Here is a 13,980-nt window from a genome sequence, read left to right as displayed (position 1 = left end):
TGGACTCCTCGTAGCCTCGAGCTCTGAGCGCAACACCCTTCGTGTTTATTGATGCCCCCTCCTGTCATCCGTCCGATAACAATTCACAATATCTACCCGAGGCTCTTTTTTCAACAACAACATTTTCCCTGGCCATCTTTGACTTCGTGTTACTGCAACATATGGCGCGAGAATGCTCAACTCACTCAGCCTCCCATAGTGTCATATATGAAGATAATACGAGCACACTGAAACAGGTAAGGCCCAGGAACACATGAGGGAGCCTAGGAAAACCATGCGTAAAACCCCAAATGACTTCGCAGATGTGAAAATTGCGTTATTCTGGTGCCCAGGCCATCACGACCATACCCGCGCACGACCGGCTAGCAAAGGAAGGAGCCTGGCTAAGACCAGCCCACCCCAACTTCGAATCCCTCTCATACGTAGAAAGCTTGTGCAAGAGAGAGAGATGGCTGAAGCTTGGACACACCACTGGACAAACATCTCGGACTCACCAAAATCGGGATTCTGCGCAGCCATGCAACCAAATCGCGAGTACTACCACCGTTCCGGAAGTCGCAGAAGCTGTCAATGTGCCAGGAAGCTAAGACCCACACCCTAACGGAGTGCCCCCTGCTTCAGATCCTTGGCCGTGGCAACCAAATATCATTATGGGAAAGCCCAAAGGGATACCGGCATTCATCAGAAAGAGGCAACGAATAAATGCCACACATAAGCCAAATTGCATTGTTTTCTATTTCTATGCGCACAACACAGCACTAATGCGTATGAGTTTTTCAAGCCAACGCGCAATTAAGAGCGCTCGAGGGGATTCAGGAAGGCTCGTGCGCGGTAGCGGGGACGTTGGAGTTGCACTAGGCTGGTGTCCAGGTCATTGTGGGAATGCAGGCAACGAGAAGGCCGACAAAGCTGGTGCTTCCCTCAGACTATCCAGGAGAAACCACAAACATCTATCATACGTAGTAGGGCTACACAGGAAAGAGATGGAGAAAGCATGGATATACCGCTGGGTGAACACGCCGAACGCGTCCCCCCACGGTCTGAATTCTACGAAGCGAATCAAATCCCACCATCTCTAAACGCTTCAGAGAGTCGGACCGCAAATCATTCAGCCGAACGATCCAATTCCACACAGGACATGCCCACAGGAGGGAATACTACCACGGGTTCAAGAGAGCGAAGAGTGCCAATGCGGCGCGGCGCTACGAGAAGCTCATAGGATGGCCCATTGGAAGGAGAACTGCCAGACTCGCAAAATAAGCCTCCGGTGCAACGGACAAACGAATGAGCACCCACGACAACCCACGCCAGGGTGAAGCACGGCGAAGGTTGCATGACCAGGAATATGATCAGACAGAGCCGCAACGAAGTACCAAGAAAAATATAGGGATTTATTTCATCACCATTATATGTACATACAGACACTTAGCCCCGACCACACCACCCCGTGGACCATAACCACAACTTCAACACCACCCGCTCACGTATTTGATGATCCGCTCATGTGTGCAGGATCACCGCACTGCCACATGACGCGGTCACCTATGAATCGCGGCGCTCGTAACCCACGCCCCAGAAGGTATTCTGCCTCTGCCTCGTGCACCTTTCATTTCACGATATCCCGAATAGGTTTTCCCTCCTGTTAGCAATATGGCTGCTTGTCCCGCCCTCCCTCAGAATGTGCATCTACAAATCCATGATCAAGATGTTTGGACGTCGAGCGGGGGATGCGTACCGGATCCCTTTTGGTCTATACCTCAAATATGGCAGACTGTGTGAAGCCCTTGCAACGCGCCACGTAGAGGCCAACACCAGCATTCCTGTCCCACGCGTCCTAGACGCGCTAGAAGAAGACGACGACCAGGGGATCATACTGATGACGGCTCTCCCCGGAACTCCTTTGCTTGACTCCTTCCTTGAGATGTCGGAAGCTGACTTGGCGCGCGTTCAAGAAACCCTTCGGAATTGGGTCGATCAACTACGCGCCTTACCTTCGCCCACAGAATCCGTCTGCGCAGTTGACGGCGGCCCCTGCCTTAGCTATCGCGTCTCAACACATCCATTCGGTCCCTTTTCCTCCATCCGCGAATTCCATAATCGATTCTACAAGATTGTTCCTGGCGAACATCAAGATCGTCTGCGTGCTCTAGCGGAAGCCTCACACTCCCGGCCGCATAGGCTCTGTTTTACACATGGCGATATCTCCCCGGCCAATGTTCTCGTCTCAGGAAATCAGTTGACTGGGCTTGTTGACTGGGAATGCTCAGGATGGTACCCAGAATACTACGAGTATACCATGGCAGTGTATAGGCGTCAGCGCGCACAAAAATGGTGGGATCTATGGGCTAAAATTTTTCCTCAGTACAAGACAGAAGTGGAGGTCGAATTGGCTTTCTGGGCGGTCGATTTCCCGTGGTAGTTGGTAGTTTGTTTTCCGTGCTTTAAGTTTATGCGTATATTTCGGGGTCGCATAGATCTAGATTGAGTCTGAATCACAGAGGCACAGCACGTGTTGAACCAGTGCCCAAAAGGCCTCCCAAATGGTGTGGCCAGAGTTTCTACTTGTTCCTAACGCTGGCGAAGATGATTTTCATGGGGCTTACTCTCCTCTCTTCCCTGTTGACTCAGATTTGACTTCGTACCTGGCTTACCCTGTTCACCTGCGTGCTGGGGCTCAAGGAACCCAATCATGTGAAGTACATTTCGACTCGTGAGAAGGCCGACGGGAGCGTTTTGCGTGATTTACACGATATGTCATAGCTTCCATTACGGATTTAGTGGATCTCTTGACAATTAGTGATCGCTAAATCACTAGACAGTTGTCCTTTACCCACATTGCGTGCTGTTATTGCCGTTGGAACGTGGCTCTGCTTTTGTAGAATGGACAACCACAGGCCAAAAACGCATGTATTTATGCCACGCGCCATCCCTCGGATGCCGAAACGGTGATGTTCTTGGGGGGAAGGCAAGACTGCGGGCAGTCGTTGATGAGATTCTGCAAACCTCACCGTCTAAGCCTTGTTAATTGTTCTTGTGCATTTGTTGCCTCGGTTCCTGGGTACATGCACACTACTTCTCAGTGTGCATGTATATATATATGTGTGTGTGTGTGTCACGATGCACTTGCTGTTTTGCATGTACCAAACATGGTTTTGTGGTCCCTTCGCCATCGCCCAGCGGATATATTCTCATCTTGGGCCAGCCGGAGAATGAACCTAGCGTTAGCTAAATATGCCAATACCAACTCTCTCTGTGGCGCGTCCCGGATCGAAAGTCCCTTCCCAGGGGCCAGGGGTTCAACCACAAGTCGACAATTATCACAAACAGAGCCGCCAAGTATTTGATTTCAATGTACATTAGAATGATCGATCAACGCGGTTGCGGGTGCACGCGGGGGTTTTAAAACAACCTCTTCTTAGACGATGGGTTCATCGAGGGAAGGAGTTTTTGAGGCCCGAGGTAGAGTTCACGCGACCCATGCCTGTTCCCTCGTCCTATTGCACCCAACCCTTGGGCGCCTACTTCTAAACTTCGTTCTTTCCCAGTTCGACCTTTTTTGTTTTTGTGGGGTACAACTGATCAACGAATTAATAAGCCCAAAAGAAAGGACGAACCATGCGCAAAGCTCATATCATGCTCCAGCCCGGAAACGATGTGTCAATTGGATATGGTGATCGTTAGTCTTTGTGGTTGGTTGAGAGAGGCCCTCGGGCCGGCAGTTTAGGCTAGGGTTGCAACATGACTAGTCACGGATGACTCGTTGATGTTTGTCAATGATTGGGTACCCTATGCTTACGCATATTGGCGTGTGTGAATTGGCGTGTGTGCGTGTGCGGGCGCAACGGGACATCCTGGCTGAGGCGGTATTCACTCACCCGTTGTTGTTGTGTAAGCCCGGCGCCGCGTCGGCCATCAACCTCCAGTTCCTCCACACACACACTAGGCTGAAATAATCACTTCTTAGAAGCAATAAGTTGTTGCAGTCGGCCATTCTTACCGGCTGTATTCTACTCCTCGTACAACTACGTCCCGTCGCATAAGGTTTCTTACCTCCGTTGTTAGTTGTTAAAGTCGGAGGTACGGAGAACTGGGGAAACGCCGGTTGAATACACGGACCGGAATGGGCCATCGCTATATTTGTAACTTTTGAATGGTGAACGTTTTCCTCTTGGCTTCGGCCGTGAGAATTCCCGGACCCGAAAAAAACTTGCAAATTTACAATACATACATACATACATACAACAACGTGCACAAACAAAGAAAACGTGTGCAACTTCAAAACCAGTTCCTTTCCTGCTATGTAACATATGAGCGGTCATACCCTGATTGTCTCCTTGATTCCTGGGCTTTAGGTCCGTCGGCGTTAAAGAATGTCGGATCCCCTTTATTATTATTATTATTATTATTGTTATTACAAATCGCAGGATCATTCACGTTGATTAGTGTTGCACTGAATTGGTGTGTGTGATTGTCTTGGATCTTCTCCTTTTTCTCAGGCTCATATCCGGCGCAAAGAGAAGTGTTTCCTCAACTCCAGGCCAGGCGCCGGACGCAACCCCACGGCATTCCCCCTTCCACCTCCAAACACACACCCTCAACAACGTGAGTCTGGAGACGGAGAAGGAAGTTGTTGGATTTAAGTAACGAGCATTCCGAGAAAGTGAGTTTTCGGCATCTGGAACAGACCCCCCCGCTTACGGTGCTTTTTTGTGTGTGTGCGTGTGTGTGTCATTTCGGCAGTTGTCAGTTCCAGTTTTAGGCGATTCCTTGGTGACGATTCTGCCCGTGCCAGTCGCCCTTTGGTCATACATAAAGTTCTGGAGTTGGGTACATAGCTCAAAGTAAACGTATCACTCACTTGTGAGTGTTTACTGAGGAAGTTGTCGTCACCACCCCGGCATCACGGCGGCCGTTCATTACGCCTGTCAAGGTGTATAAGTAACCCGCGGCTCCCCCCCCCTCCTCCCAGTCCCCCCTCCCCCTAACACTTCCGTCTCATTCGCGGAAGAAGTTCAAAACGGAAGAGTCGACGTGAAAAGGGCGCCAAAAATCAAAATCCATCGTGCGCCTATATCTTTCTTTCATAGCCCTCCAGCGTCACATCGGTGCAACCTTAAATTGTGCACTTGTGCTAATACTGCTACCATCAAATTCATCACCATCATCTAATTCTTCCTGTGCCATCAGGAGGACAGCAAGCCCTTCCAACACAGCCTTAATTTTTTTATCGAGGCGCTCGATAAAGTATACATACATATACGGTTGACTGTGTCCGCTTCTCTCTTCAACCCCCCCCCTCCTCCTCTGCGCCAGGTATCAAATAGCACGATACAGAAGGATCCGATCAACACCCGAGGATTTTGACACACATTATTGTAAGCCTTAGCATCGAACATTGATACATAGATTTATATATGAACACCCTAATCATATATAAATCGGCCATATATCACTTGTACTGAGACTCGCAGACATTCCTTTAGATAGGGCGTGAATATTCCGCAGTGACCCACTTGAGGATAAGTCATCCCGTTCTCGATTCGGGCGAGCCAGTTTGCTCCCCCTCCCCCCTCCCACCCTCCTCTCTTATCTCCTTGGTGCCCCTTGTTCTTCATCTCCTTTCCCAAGTCCACCATCCCGTACTCTTCAGGAAGGGAAGAGTCAGAAATGTCACTCAATAAATCATCTTCTACACGTCGAGCATCACGATCGCAGCAAGAACAAAGACGTCTATCCCACCCCGAACGCTTATCCCAACCATCCGCGGACTCCTTCGATGCAACGTTATGGAATCTCAATCTTGCCTCATCCGCCTCACGCTCCGCGCAACCGCCGAACAGTACTACGCCATTAACGACTCCTGGTACTAGCTTGTCAGCTATAACGTCGATTACTCACCTCACTTCCATAGAAGAACCCGTCGTTGGCGGTACCAATACTACATCTACCACATCCCAACCATCCATCACCATTCAATACACCCTCTCGAGTACATCCCTCCTCAACACAACCGTCGCCAATCCTGCAGGCAGGATATTGTATATTATCGATACGAAACCACGCAATCGGTATGATAAGATATTAACGTGTGGATGGAGTAAGACGTCCAGAACGACCATCTCGAGGGTTGCACTGGCAGGTGTGACGGAAGAGATTGCGAGTGTTGAATGGAAAGTTGTGAGGAGGGATGTGGTCAAGTTTTTCGGGAAGAGGGAGATGGATGTGGACGAATTTTTGCCGAGGGAGCCTAGGTCGAGGAGGTGAGTTTCGTGTTTGGGTTGTCCACACGCTCCCCTGGTTGTGTTATCGTGTGGCGTCAGTGTGAGAATTCTGACTGGTGTATATATTAGGCGGTTCCTGGATACGACAGAGGGGAGATGGACGTGGACTAACGGGAAGGATGGACAATTTGAGGTGAGTTTGAGAGCTCTCTTAATTCACACGTTTCCACGCTACTGCGCCTTCTCGCGACCCGACTGCGGTCCCGCAGGTGGTGGAGCAACTATGTGGTCCGGAAATGGGAATAACGTTACTCATGTTTATTTTTTCTTCCTTTCTCGGTTTTTCTCCGCCGTTACCTGCGTTTGCGCTCGCCATATTTTTGTTGTCTAACAGTTACTCGATTCATCTGGAACGGTCGTCGCACGGTGGATCAAGGCTCGTCGGAAGAGACTGCTGTCGAGAAGTTCGCGGCCCATATATTCGTCGCTTTCAAATGATTCAGAGGGGGAAGACATTGAGGGCGTTGAGGGCGCGGGGACCCGCAGCAGCAACATGGGGCTACGCTAGGGTTAGAACCAAACGGAGGAGTTGGTGAGATTCAACGGAGAAGAAATTCACAACGACAACAACAACGACAGCGACACTCGCTGACGCTGACGCCTTCTCCCGCTTCGTTGCTGATTTCGCCGGAAGGCGTAAGGATATTGGATGTGATAATTATTGGGTTTATGGTTATGCAGAGGGATGAGTCGGGATTCATACCGAGACCTAGATGGCGTGGAAAGAGTGGCAAGAGCAGTAATAAGAAGGGCGTTGGGGGAGGGGGAGGGGATCGAGGGGATCGAGCGTCAGATCAGTTCACGGGTGAACCGAGTACTAGTGAACATTCGAGAATTGTGGCTATTGAGGTTTGAGGTGATCGAGTCGTTCGTTTTCCGTTTTCTTTGGTTGGGTTTTGAGATCAAGAGTCACATCAAAGAAAGCGAGAATACCGCAAGGTTTTTGATATGTAGCAATAAGTCACTTATCTGCCAGAACAACAACAAATGTACGTGGGGTTACGATACTTGCACGAATGCGGGGGATCTGCTGGCCCGACGATCTCGATTGCGAGATCTGTAGCGTAAGCCGAAAAGGGGAAGGCGGGGGGGAGGGAGCAGTTGATGGTTCTCTCCTGGGATAGTTATGCGATATGCATGTATCGAGAATGTAAGAGTTGCGCAGACTTGCTGCCATTTGATCCAGTACCCACCCATTCGTGAGCAGCGCGGCTCATTCCCTTCCAAGTAGAACGTCGATGTGAAAAAAAGTATCTTTCTCTTATTTGTGAAACAGGAACTGCATCATGCCTGCCATCGTTGGTCAAAGCGAATGCCAACAACTTGCATCCGGGCCGGGGAAGTCGTACCACCCCTTGAAAAGTTAACTATATTCCTCTCCCTTCAACTTCAAGTGCGTGTGGGTGAATTCCCCAAAGAACAAAGGGAATATCGACAGTCCCGATAAAATCTGCCTTTTGAAAAGGAGGGGAGAGAGAGAAGCAGAACTCAATCCTCAGTATGTCTACAGTAAATGGGAACGGTGGGGTGAAACGTGAGGAAGAGGAGTCGTTGGATTCGAAATATTCGTTTGAGAATCGGATTTCGAATGGTAGCGTTGCAGTTCAGACGATTCAAGTGACGAACGCTGGACGCGAAGCTGACACGAAATTAGATCAACATCATTCGTACGTTCGTTTTTTTTTTTCCCTTCCCTTCCGTTGGTGTTGACGATGTTTTTCTTCTCTTCCCCTTTCCGCTGCTGGAACTACTGCTGCTCTTTCCTCCAAGGTACGAATTTGGTGGGCCGTGGGGTGTCGCTACGATGATGGCATTCTTTCCAACACTCATGTACTACCTTTGGATATGCCTTGAGTTTTATGACGGTCAAATTATCGCTCCAAAGTCATTAGGTGATATCGTGCCTTTCTTCGGTCGAATGTGGGGCCATATTCGAGACGTGCGTATTTCTTTTCTTTTTCGGAACAATTCTGGAACGCGCCACTTAACTTATATGCGTCGAATTTTTCTCTCTCACAACACACTCTCCCGAACCGTAGCATGCAACACCTACTCCCTATACATTCAGTCTTTACACGAGTCTGATGGTCTACCAACTCACCCTTGCGTTCATCATGCCAGGTTACATCCAAGAAGGTCTCCCCGTCCCTTCGCTCAACTACAAAACCCTCAAGTACAACTGTAACGCTCTAGGATGTTGGTACACAACCCTCATCACCATCTACGTTCTCCACGTTACCCACATCTTCCGTATCACCGAGATCATCGATCACTTTGGTTCTCTCATGACCGTCGCAATGTTCTACGGGTTCGCCGTCAGCTTCGTAACGTATTATTGGGCCGTTTGGACCAAGGATGCAGTGAGGATGTCTGGAAATTTCGTTTACGATGTTTGGATGGGTGCGGCGCTGAATCCGAGATTGGGAAGCGTGGATTTGAAGATGTGGGCTGAAGTTCGCATCCCTTGGGTTTTGTTGTTTTTGATCGCTCTCTCGGGAGGGGTGAAGCAGTATGAGACTTATGGGTATTGTACTCCTGTGAGTTGTTTTGTTATTAGCTAGCGCGAACGGTATGGGTATCGTGATTGACTTTTCTTTTCCCTTTTTTTCATTCCTTTTGCTCTTAATCAGAACATGGCATTCATGATCCTTGCGACTGGTTTATACATCAATGCATGGTATGGTCCTCCTTTCGGGTGTTTTTTTCCCTCTGGCTTATGATCCACAAATCTAGCGCCAAAGGCGAAGAGTGCATTCCACAGACTTGGGACATGTTCCATGAGAAGTAAGCATTTTTTCACATTTAAAAAAAAATCGCCGCTGCCTTTATTTAACCTTTTCATGCACAGATGGGGTTTCATGGTCATTTTCTGGAACTTTGCTGGTGTTCCTTTCGTGAGTTATTACCTATGTTAGGGGGGGTAGGTCCATCCTTTCTTGGAACTCATCAAGTTTTTTTTCTAGACCTATTGTTATTCGATAATCTACATGGCCACTCATGAACCAGAGAAGTACCGCTTCTCGACACCTGGGTATATTGCTTTATATGCTACACTCCTTACTGCCTACTACATGTGAGTGGTTTATCAGCCGTATCCTTGCTGAAATGTATTTTTACCCTGTTATCTAGCTTCGACTCATCCATGTCACAAAAGAGTCGCTTCCGCATGCAAATGCAAGGTAACTATAAATACCGCTGGACGTTCCCTCAATTACCATGGGGAACGCTTAAGAACCCGACCTACATTCAGACTGCTCATGTGAGTCCGCTTGTGAAGTTTTCTTTCTGGTACTTGACTTCTGATGGCCGTTCACGCCCCCCCCCTCGCATTCCTTCGACTGTTGGATTGTGGGTTTCATTAGGGGTAAGTTTGATCAGCTGGCCTGTCTCTTGTACGAGCATACGACTTTGCCTAATTTTTCATATTCAACAGGAACCGCCTTCTGACGTCCGGATGGTGGGCATACGCTCGCAAACCCGTACGTCCCTCATTTCATTCCCCTATCCCCACACGCCTTCTTTATTAACCAATTCCCCTAACTTTTTTATTGTGCATAGAACTATACCGCTGACTGGGTTCAATCTTTGACATGGGGGCTCGTCGTAGGGACTGCCTCACCAATACCTTATTTCTATTCGATCTTCTTCATTTGCGTCCTCATTCACAGGTGTGGACGCGATTTTGAACGGTACGTCCTTCGCTCATTCTCCCTACCCTGGTCCGGGCTGGAAGCACACTAAATGGCGGGTCTAATGCGAACAATAGGTGTGCTGCCAAGTATGGAGATGATTGGAAGGAGTATTGCAGAATCGTGAAGTGGAAATTCATTCCTGGAGTGTATTGATCTATTTAAGCTCCTGCTCGAGAGGCGGGTTAAGTTCATTCGGATTTGATTTTGCTGTGGCAATGATATTAATATGGTAAGGGTGGTACTGAGCTGCCTGTTGAGGGCGATGGGAATAAAGTAAACCGGTCAAGGATGGAGCACTTGTAGGAATGGACCCAAACAACTGTGCAAAAGCCAGACAACTCTATCGGTAGCTTCTTCTAAACGGTGAATCTACAAATTCTGCCTCATGTGTCATAACACACTTGTCATGCATGACTCGGTGCAGCCGCGGCGTCACAAACTTGTGGTTGCAAATCCGTGAGTCCCAATATGAACGATGCGACCAGAGTATGCTCACTTTACTGTCATATTCGTGTAAGACTTCAGCGGACAAAATTTCCTTGTCCTTGATAAGTGCCTTGTAAGCAGAAATAAGTGCATACACCTAGATTATACAGGTAAGAGGCATTTTTATCTTCAGGGTGTTGGAAATGCACCTGTAAAGACAATAATCCCATGAGGGCCAGCGACCAAAACCAATTCGCTGTGGAGAATATCTTCCACGCAAACCAGTGCGCTGGTGAGTATATGCTTGGATTGATCGAGTCACTACCAGCCATTGAAGTGGGGGGATGAGGATCACTCACATGAAAAGTGCCAGTTCAAAATCACCCGGAAACCAGACATCTAACTGCTGAACTTTGTTTGAGTTAGGCTGTAGGTCGAGTGGAATTAAGTCTTCGGGTGCCGGCGATGTGCCGACAGCGAGGCGCCTGGAAGAATAATAAACGGAAGGGACAATCGGACAATCAAAGAGCTTCATACCATGCTATTGTGAGAGATTGCACAATTAGCCTCATTATTTTTTGTGGAACGGAAGTTGGAGTTGGCGGGGATAAGAAGTCTTTCGAGACAAGTGAAGCGTGCGTGCTGGGTGCAAGCTCCTATTGCTCCTGCGATTTCAGATGGCATTCCAAGCGAATGGAAAGGTTGAAGACGTACTGGACGGAGATGAAGATGGTACGTGCGGAATCGCGTGAACAAGTACAACACATTGGCGAATGAGATTAGAAATAATAACAAAGAGAAGGGAGTGACCTTTGGAAAAGGTGGTTATTGAGCCGCACGATGATAGGTTTTGGATAGGCTTACCCAGCTCCACCCTTTCGGCACTTTCTCTTCGTCGAAGTTCCAATCAACCTCGCTTTTCCAAAGATCAAGCGGATCTTCCTCTCTTACAACAGCACGGGACCGACCGTACCACTTGACTAGAATATGGATAAAGTGGAGAAGCCCGCCGATAGCACTTCCCGAGGTAGTTGGACGTGGTAGAGGCACATTGTATGGAAACATGGATATTTCGAATGCAATCCGGGCGGGAAATGCGGACACGCTACATAATAACAGTGAAGGTCAAGACCCGATGATTATGAACCACCTACCGTTCGAAAAACCCAGCTTTCCTAACAATTCGGTCCTTCTTTTGAGAGGATGAGGATGGAGAGGGCTCGTTACCAGCTACGCTTAGCCTGCTGGACCGGGTCGTTCGCCCTGGCATGCCATACGGAGGTGGCGCGTAACTCCTAGCTGCCTCCCAATCAAATGGCGCCGTTTCGGTAATAGATGGTGGAGTTTGTATCTCTGAATGGCGAAAACGCGATCCAGTGGGAGTCCCATTCGCGACACTCAAGCGCGACGGACGAGGCGTGGCGATTCTTGAGCTTTGGGGGGTCGAAGAATCAGTCCTAGAAGATTCCGTCGGTGCGGCAAACAATGGCTTTTTTCGAGAGCGTCTAGCTGGGGCTGAGCCTGGATCCATTCCAAACGCCTCTCCTGTGGTTGAAACGCGAACCGCTCGTGAGTCGATAGGTCAGGTGATTGTGTTTTGAATTACGGCAGGATCCGGTGTATCCGACATCCTTATTATGCACGAGGGGGCGGGGGATAATCTTGGGAAACTATAGGATATCACAGACCTTTATCAATGAGAAAATTTATGGATGGTATTATGCAGAATTCCTCGTAAATACAATGTCCTTGAGCTTTCCCAGCGATTGATCAACAGGTGGCCACATCCGCGCCTTCCAGCTTTGGAACATCAGAAAATTCACCCGATGTACCGATAGTCAGCCCATCCCTCTGAAGCATCCAGGCTCCAATCACTGTGAGCACTAGCAAAAAGGTGGGCGCAACTACGCCCTTCAGTAACTATTGAATTGGAGGTATGTCGCTAGTTTGAAGCAAGTATGTACCCTTTTATTGGTTCAACCTGGAAGCCATCCCCAGTGTCATACATACCTCAGATGCGCGGGGCCGTGCACCAAAATAGCCATCATCACACAGCCAACCGTTCCCGAATGCCTTATTCCTCCTGGGCCGGCTCTCAGCCAAGGGTCCGCAGAAATTCAGAGCCACATGCCACCATTGCGTAAGGAATACATCTCCGCCATGAGCAAGCCTGAGTTGCAACCGTTGGCAGAGACCATAACTAATGCTTGACTGGAGGTGCTGAAGAACAGCGAACCGCTCATCAGCCTGGAAACCCCTGATATCGCCACCGCCACCGGAGAAAAGAAGAAATGGTCAAGTAAGAATCAACGTCGATCGTAGCATCGTAGCATCATGCTTGAAGTCAAGAACCCAAATAGAAAGAAAATCATGAGAAAACCTTTCCAGGCACGATCGAATGCAATGTTCAACGAGTCCAGATGCAAGTAAGATAATAGTATTTGATCCCCCAAGACCCAAGGATAGGCATATCCAGGTAACTATAGAATCTTCAGCAGGAAACTTGAAGCCAGAGCCCAGCAGGAGACTGATCCCAGCATGAGACGCCCAGAAGAATTAATAGTCAACACCGACGGCCCATGCAAGAGGAATGGAGAAGCAGCAACCAAATCCGGATATGGAGCCTGGCCCGGAGCCAACAACCCTAGGAATACAGGCCGCCCTGCAGACACCAACCTAACCCAATCCAACAACATGGTCGAACTCCTCGCCATCATCAGCTGATATACCACCAAACACGAGGCTGCACACAAAAACCGACGCTTCCCAGTGCGGAAATACGCTATGCCCAAACTTCTAAGAACTGGAGGACAGTGACTTCGCCCTCACCTGCAATGTGGAAACTATCAATGCAACCAGCGACTCCCTGAGAGCAACAGGTATCACATCCATGGAATGAATCAAATGGCATGCTGGCATCGTAGGCAACGAGGATGCGGACAAGCTAGCAGCGGAAGGCGCAAATGCCCCATGAATAATCCGCAAATCAACTAAAACCTTAAATCAAAGACCCTTGAGAACTTGGACAAAGCAAGATCGAACCTAAAGGTGATGTGCGGGGAGAAGTCCACCGATAGTAGAATATGGACATCACTACACAAAAACAAACCCGGGAAAGCCCAAGAACACACACAAGCATTCAGGAAGAGTGTGTGCAAATTTCCCGATAACAGAGGCGGCCTCAAATTCGCGTTAAGCTGCATTACCACTCGCTATACTACGTGGAAAGCCTGCACAAGCATGACATGGAAGAAGAATGGAAGGAACGATGGGCAAACACACCCCCCCAACCAGCTCTGGCTTCCACGCAGCGAATCAGATCCCACCATTGACCAAGCCCACCGTGAGGTTCAAAACATTGGATCGGGAAACGCTCAATTCCACACCAGCATGCACATGCGGAGCAGCCAACCAGACAAGGGAGCCCATTCTCCAGGTATCCCCAGTTTGAGAAGTTCAGACACATACTGGCCGCGGCCGCCAGAACAGGTTCGCGACTCTTATGGGGAAGTCCAAAGGTATCCTCAGACTAACAGACTTCATCAAGAAAACGCGGGCCCTTGACAAAAGGAGCAACCGGA

At 49.0% G+C, this 13,980-nt stretch overlaps 4 protein-coding genes across 4 annotated transcripts; 3 read left to right on the top strand and 1 right to left on the bottom strand.

The window, feature by feature from the left end:
- Nucleotides 1-1,735: 1,735 nt before the first annotated feature.
- On the top strand, nt 1,736-2,740 carry EI90DRAFT_3041693 (kinase-like domain-containing protein). Its single transcript, XM_039059126.1, is given in 3 exon segments — nt 1,736-2,435; nt 2,452-2,688; nt 2,706-2,740. The coding sequence occupies 1 exon segment, from the start codon at nt 1,877-1,879 to the stop codon at nt 2,417-2,419; it is 543 nt and encodes a 180-aa protein (XP_038920371.1). The 5' UTR covers nt 1,736-1,876; the 3' UTR covers nt 2,420-2,435; nt 2,452-2,688; nt 2,706-2,740.
- Nucleotides 2,741-5,516: 2,776 nt separating this feature from the next.
- EI90DRAFT_2542586 (uncharacterized protein) lies at nt 5,517-6,789 on the top strand. Its single transcript, XM_039053211.1, has 3 exons — nt 5,517-5,863; nt 5,915-6,260; nt 6,351-6,789. The coding sequence occupies exons 1-3, from the start codon at nt 5,668-5,670 to the stop codon at nt 6,610-6,612; spliced, it is 804 nt and encodes a 267-aa protein (XP_038920370.1). The 5' UTR covers nt 5,517-5,667; the 3' UTR covers nt 6,613-6,789.
- An 828-nt stretch (nt 6,790-7,617) lies between these two features.
- On the top strand, nt 7,618-10,412 carry EI90DRAFT_3041681 (ERG4/ERG24 ergosterol biosynthesis protein). Its single transcript, XM_039059125.1, is given in 12 exon segments — nt 7,618-7,687; nt 7,699-7,948; nt 8,052-8,220; nt 8,321-8,818; nt 8,912-8,958; nt 9,015-9,065; nt 9,130-9,175; nt 9,245-9,354; nt 9,411-9,542; nt 9,715-9,760; nt 9,840-9,970; nt 10,048-10,412. The coding sequence occupies 11 exon segments, from the start codon at nt 7,782-7,784 to the stop codon at nt 10,124-10,126; spliced, it is 1,476 nt and encodes a 491-aa protein (XP_038920369.1). The 5' UTR covers nt 7,618-7,687; nt 7,699-7,781; the 3' UTR covers nt 10,127-10,412.
- On the bottom strand, nt 10,114-11,991 carry EI90DRAFT_3041680 (uncharacterized protein). The gene is made up of 8 exons (XM_039059124.1): nt 11,554-11,991; nt 11,264-11,504; nt 11,114-11,209; nt 10,937-11,055; nt 10,759-10,884; nt 10,609-10,702; nt 10,470-10,556; nt 10,114-10,412 (listed from the first exon to the last, which is right to left on the bottom strand). The coding sequence occupies exons 1-8, from the start codon at nt 11,928-11,930 to the stop codon at nt 10,314-10,316; spliced, it is 1,239 nt and encodes a 412-aa protein (XP_038920368.1). The 5' UTR covers nt 11,931-11,991; the 3' UTR covers nt 10,114-10,313.
- Between the last annotated feature and the right edge of the window lie 1,989 nt (nt 11,992-13,980).

Source organism: Cantharellus anzutake (assembly GCF_015039405.1).
Source record: "Cantharellus anzutake strain C23 chromosome Unknown EI90scaffold_8, whole genome shotgun sequence".
NCBI classification, from domain to species: domain Eukaryota; kingdom Fungi; phylum Basidiomycota; class Agaricomycetes; order Cantharellales; family Hydnaceae; genus Cantharellus; species Cantharellus anzutake.
Note: the sequence above shows the minus strand (reverse complement) of the source record. Positions and strands in the feature narration are given on the sequence as shown.